General features: G+C 53.7%; 1 protein-coding gene across 1 annotated transcript in view; it reads right to left on the minus strand.

Annotated features, from left to right (window-relative positions):
• LOC311599668 (uncharacterized protein) overlaps positions 1-6,491 on the minus strand; it is a gene marked incomplete at its 5' end in the record, with an annotated part of 15,781 nt that extends 9,290 nt beyond the window's left edge. The window contains 2 exon segments of the mRNA XM_084785683.1: positions 3,563-3,629; positions 6,450-6,491. Coding sequence (XP_084641809.1) covers positions 3,563-3,629; positions 6,450-6,491 — 109 coding nt within the window.
• Between the last annotated feature and the right edge of the window lie 211 nt (positions 6,492-6,702).

Genomic DNA, 6,702 nt, shown 5'->3' on the forward strand with positions numbered 1-6,702 from the left:
CCCCCCCCCCCCACACCCCCACACCCCACACCCACCCCACATCTCACCACCCACACCCACCTCACACCCCCACCCACACCCACACCCACACCCACACCCACACCTCACACCCACACCCCCACACCCATACCCCACACCTCACACCCACACCCCACACCTCATACCCCCACATCCACACCCCATACCCCACACCCACACCCACACCCACACCCCACACCCACACCCACACCCACACCCCACACCCACACCCACACCCACACCCACACCCCACACCCCACACCCATACCCCACACCCACACCCCACACCTCACACCCACACCCCACACCCCATACCCCCACACCCACACCCACACCCACACCCCACACCCACACCCACACCCACACCCCACACCCACACCCCACACCCCACACCCATACCCCACACCCACACTCCACACCCACACCCCACACCCCACACCTCATACCCCACACCTCACACCCACACCCATACCCCACACCCACACTCCACACACACCAACACCCAACCCCACACCCACACCCCACACCTCACACCCACACCCCACACCCACACCCCCACACCTCATACCCACACCTCACACCCATACCCCACACCTCCACACCCACACCCCACACCCACACCCCACACCTCACACCCACACCTCACACCCACACCCCACACCTCATACCCCACATCCACACCCCATACCCCACACCTACACCCACACCCACACCCCACACCCACACCCACACCCACACCCCACACCCACACCCCACACCCCACACCCATACCCCACACCCACACCCCACACCCACACCCACACCCACACCCACACCCATACCCCACACCCACACCCCACACCTCATACCCCACAACTCACACCCACACCCACACCCACACCCACACCCACACCCACACCCACACCCCACACCCACACCCCACACCCCACACCCACCCCACACCCACACCCCACACCCACACCCACACCCCACACCCACACCCACACCCCACACCCACACCCCACACCTCATACCCCACATCCACACCCCATACCCCACACCCACACCCCACACCCACACCCCACACCTCATACCCCACATCCACACCCCATACCCCACACCCACACCCCACACCCACACCCCACACCTCATACCCCACACCCACACCCCACACCCACACCCACACCCACACCCCACACCCACACCCCACATCCCACACCCATACCCCACACCCAAACCCCACACCCACACCCACACCCACACCCACACCCCACACCCATACCCCACACCCACACCCCATACCCCACACCCCACACCCACACCCCACACCCACACCCACACCCCACACCCACACCCCACACCCACACCCCACACCCACACCCCACACCCACACCCCACACCCACACCCCACATCCCACACCCACACCCCACACCCACACCCCACACCCACACCCCACACCCCACACCCACACCCCACACCCACACCCCACACCCACACCCCACACCCACACCCCACACCTACACCCCACACCCACACCCCACCCACACCCCACACCCACACCCCACATCACACACCCACATCCCACACCCACACCCCACACCCACACCCCACACCCACACCCACACCTCACACCCACACCCCACACCCATACCCACACCCACACCCCACACCTCACACCCACACCCCACACCTCACACCCACACCCCACACCCATACCCCACACCCACACCCCACACCACACACCACACCCCACACCTCATACCCCCACATCCACACCCCATACCCCACACCCACACCCACACCCCACACCCACACCCACACCCACACCCCACACCCACACCCCACACCCACACCCCACATCCCACACCCACACCCCACACCCACACCCACACCCCACACCCCACACCCACACCCCACACCCCACACCCACACCTTACATCTCACACCCACACCCCACACCCATACCCCACACCCACACCCCACACCCCACACCCATACCCCACACCCACACCCCACACCTCACACCCACACCCCACACCCCACACCCATACCCCACATCCACACACCATACCCCACACCCACACCCACACCCCACACCCCACACCCATACCCCACATCCACACCCCACACCCCACACCTCACACCACACCCCACACCTCATACCCCCACCTCCACACCTCATACCCCCACACCCACACCCATACCCCACACCCCACACCCCACACCCACACCCCACACCCACACCCCCACACCCCATACCCCACACCCACACCCCACACCCACACCCCACACCCACACCCCACACCCACACCCCACACCCACACCCCACACCCCATACCCCATACCCCACACCCACACCCCACACCCACACCCCACACCCCATACCCCACACCCACACCCCACACCCACACCCCACACCCATACCCCACACCACACCCCACACCCACACCCCACACCCCATACCCCACACCCACACCCCACACCCACACCCCACACCCCACACCCCATACCCCACACCCACACCCCACACCCCACACCCACACCCCCTGCTCAGCATAATGAGGAAGGAGAAGGAAGATTTCATGTCCTTTCTGCTCTCAACTTACCCAAACCTGGTTGTCCAGGAAATGAGCCCTGTGACCAGAATCTCTCCACTTGGCTCTTGTTTTGGCTTCTATTTTGGGTATTGCCGATGGAACCCAAAGTTCCTCCTGAGCTGGAGAAGCCTCTGTCACTGAACTACGTCCTTATTCCCCCAGATTTTCTTCATTTCAATTTTAAGTTAGGGTCTCTCTAGATTAAACAGATTGCCTTTGGCCTTACAGTGCAGCTCAGGCAGGCTTTGAATTGTGAACCTCCCCCTTAGCCCCCAACTGTGATTCTCAGCCTCTACCCTGGCCCATCTGCTTGCCTGAGTTGCTATGCCTGTCTTCCCTGCACACACAGCATGGTGTGCCCTGAGGAAGGCTCTGAAGATGCAAGGACTCTGGTAGGAGCTGTGGTTGGGCTGAGATCCATCCGCTTGACCACTTGCTTAGCCAAAATGGAGTCAAGCCGAGGAGTTGACCTTTATCTGTTTTGTATTACCCACAGGGATCTGGTTCTAAACTTGCCCAAAGTTAATTATCCAACCCTATAGTGCGGCCATAATGAATGTGAATTTATAATTCATTCATCGTAAGTTCCTGTCCAGTCATTGCTAGAAAATAAATATATGCAATGTGCTCCCTGCTTGAGAGTCTTCCAGCCCAGCCAAAGGCTGAGGTTCCTGTGGATGAGCTGTCAGCCTCAATGCTAGGTGTCCTCAGCTTATTTGACAGTTTGACTAGCGTAGGAGTCAGGGAGGAAAGGAAGGAAGGGATCATCTGATCCCAAGGGAGACTTTAGAGGGAGGGTTCAAACAGGTGGTAACATCTGGGCAGACTGGGAGGAAGGAGGAGCCAGGGCTGAGAGGCAGGGACAAGCAAGGTGTGTTCAGCTGACCCCTTGTCTACTGTTTCCCGACCTTGGCTGCATCTTGCACCCTCAGAAGGCTCTAAAGAAATGGGTTTTCAGGCTCCACACCCGGGAGCCTGGGGTGCAGCACAGACATCAGGATGTTCAGAACGCCCCCTGGAGATGTAGTGCCAAGCTGAGAAGCACCAGGATGATGAGTGAGGCCTGAGGAAGGGCTTTACTAGGCAAGATAGTTCAGTGTTGGAGAGATCTGAGGGTCCCAGCATCTTCCCAGGAGGAAGTAAGATAAATGCTGCTCTGTGACCCAGGTCAGGTTTGAGTTGGGTTGGTGATTCATCTTGACCTCTTTGGGCTTTTTTAATGTTTCCTTTCTCTGTTATTAATTGTGGTCAGTGAAGTTTCTACTGGGTCAGCTATAGGTTCACAGTACCACCCCATGTGGTCATGCTGGTGTCTACATCTGTCTGTCTGTCTGTCTGTCTGTCAGTCTACCTTTGAATAAGAATGGCCCCCAAGCTGGGCATGGTGGCACACACTTTTAATCCCAGCACTCTCAGGAGGCAGAAGCAGGTGGATCCCTGTGAGTTTGAGGCCAGCCTGGCCTACAAAGAGAGCCCAGGATAGCCAAGGATACACAGAGAAACCTTGTCTCAAAAAAGAAAAAAGAAAAAGAAAAAGAATGTCCCCCATAAGGGTTGATATCTACCAGAGGCCTCGGTTTTTCTGAGGAGGAAGGGAGCGCGAGAGGATGTTGCAGAGGTGAGGTGGGGGAGGGACTGAGAGGAGAGGAGGGAGGGGAGACTGTGATTGTTTTGTAAAATACAAAAACTAATTAATAATAATAAAAAAAGAACAGCCCCCATATATTTGAATGTTTACTTATCAAGGAGTGGCACCACTTGAGAAAGATTAGGAGGTGTGTCCTTGTTGGAGCGGATGTGACCTTGTTGGAGGCAGTATGTTACTGGGGGTGGGCTTTGAGGTTTCAAAAGCCCAAGACAAGGCCAGAGTCTCTCTCTTGACTAGGAGATCAGGATGTAGCTCTCAGCTCCTTTTTTTCCAGCACCATTTATGTCTGCGTGCCACCATGCTTCCCACCATGATGGTAATGGACTTAAACTGTGAAACTGTAAGCAAGCCCCAGCTAAATGCTTTCTTTTATAATAGTTGTCTCAGTTGTGGTGTCTCATCACAACAATAGAACACTGACCAAGACACTCTATCTATCTATCTATCTATCTATCACCTATCTGTCTATCTGTCTATCTGTCTATCTATCTATCACCTATCTGTCTATCTGTCTATCTATCTATCACCTATCTGTCTATCTGTCTATCTGTCTATCTATCTATCACCTATCTGTCTATCTGTCTATCACCTATCTATCTATGTATCTATCTGTCTGTCTGTCTGTCTGTCTGTCTGTCTGTCTGTCTATCTATCTATCTATCCAGACAGACAGGGTCTCACTGGCTGGAACTTGCTATGTAGAACAGGCTGGCTTGGAACGCACAGAGATCTGCCTGTCTCTACCTTCTGGGTGCTGGGATTCAAGGCAAGCACCCACCATGCCCAGCACAGCATGATGTCTTTTCTTTCCTTTAAAATGCTTTGTGGGGATGGCTCTGCGGATACTGGTGCTTCAGGCCAAGACAGATGACCAAAGGTAATTGCCAAAAACTCGCATAGTTGTGTTGGTAACAAGCATAAGAAATTTATTCTAAGTGCTACCATTTCATTTTCTGACTCCATTTAATCAGGGAAAAAGTAAGTTCAAGGTTCCAGGCCCTAGGGGAGCTAGGGACTTCCCAATAGCTGGGCAGCTTCTGTTGTAAGGAGCGCAGGCATCGCAGGGACAACTTCTCCATCTTGTTGGCAGGCCAAGGAACCCAGTCCTGTCCTAATCGATGAGAACTCCCTTGCTCAACCCCTTATGTCAAAATATGACTGGGCAAGGCTACAGCAGACCCCGCTTCCCCTTGCTTTATGGCTTCGTACTTTAAATATGCTGTACAAGGTCCCTTCAGGGTCACAGTTCAGCTCCGCAGTCTGTGTGTGGCCCTGATCAATCAGTAGTGACTGGAGTACAATAAATTTTTGTCATCTGCACTGACCTGGTGTTTGAGTTATGTTGCATTTAAGCGAACTCCACAATAGTTAAAGCAGAAAACCAACTTCCACAAGTGCTCTCTGCCCTCCACAAGTGCCGTTCTCCCCAAAATGGATAACAAATGAGTGTTTAGAAAAGAGAGGAAAAGAAAACTTAGAAACAGTAGTAAAATTAGACCCAGTGCACCTGGGCTTTTTCTTTCCCTCGGTGAGACTCTAGTGGGCGTGTCAGAAATTTTTTTCTCAGGGCACACTTGGAGAAGCTAGAGCCTACCTCTCAGGCATCCAAGAATGTGTATTTACTGGTGAGAATGTTGCCTTTATCACCTGTTGGTAAAAAAGACCCTTCCAGACTGTAAAGGCAAAATGAAAAGCTCATTAGGATCTACATCTGGGTACCTGGTTCTGTGAAGAAAGGTGTGAGGACAATAGCAAGCCCAAAAAAGAAACGCCTGCATCAGCTGGGCATGGTGCCGCACACCTCTAATCCCAGCACTTGGGAGGCAGAGGCAGGTGGGATCGCTGTGAGTTCGAGGCCAGCCTGGTCTACAAAGTGAGTCCAGGACAGCCAAGGCTACACAGAGAAACCATGTCTCTGAAAAAAAGAAAAAGAAAAAAGAAAAAAAAGAAACACCTGCATTGCCATTTGTCACACTCTGGGGGTCAATCCACTGTGGCATGTAAACCCCAGGTGTCTGACATAATGCACACTGTTTTACCATCTGTCCTTCATATGTTGTAAAAAGTCAATATTGTCACCATGGAAATTAACCCAACACACCCAAATCCATAGAAATGTGGGGGCCATTTTGGTTTCAAGACTATTAGGCAAAACTTACATGATAGGGGCATGGCTGGCAGCAGGGGACACTGCACAGCTTCTAACCTGAGGCTTGGACAGTGTGCCATTGTCACCTAAACTGGCCATGTGGCTAGTGGAATGAGAATTCACATCCCTTCAACTCCTTTTTTTCTTTTCTTTTCTTTTCTTTTTTTTCTTCTTTTTTTAGTGCCAATGGGTGTTTTGCCTGTATGAATGTCTATTTATGACATGCTTGTCTGGTGCCTTTGGAACTAAGATTATAGGTGGTTATGAATCTCCATGTGGGAACTAATGCTGGACTCAGGTCGTCAGAGTC

The sequence above is a fragment of the Acomys minous genome (assembly GCF_964271855.1).
Source record: "Acomys minous genome assembly, chromosome: 6".
NCBI lineage: Eukaryota > Metazoa > Chordata > Mammalia > Rodentia > Muridae > Acomys > Acomys minous.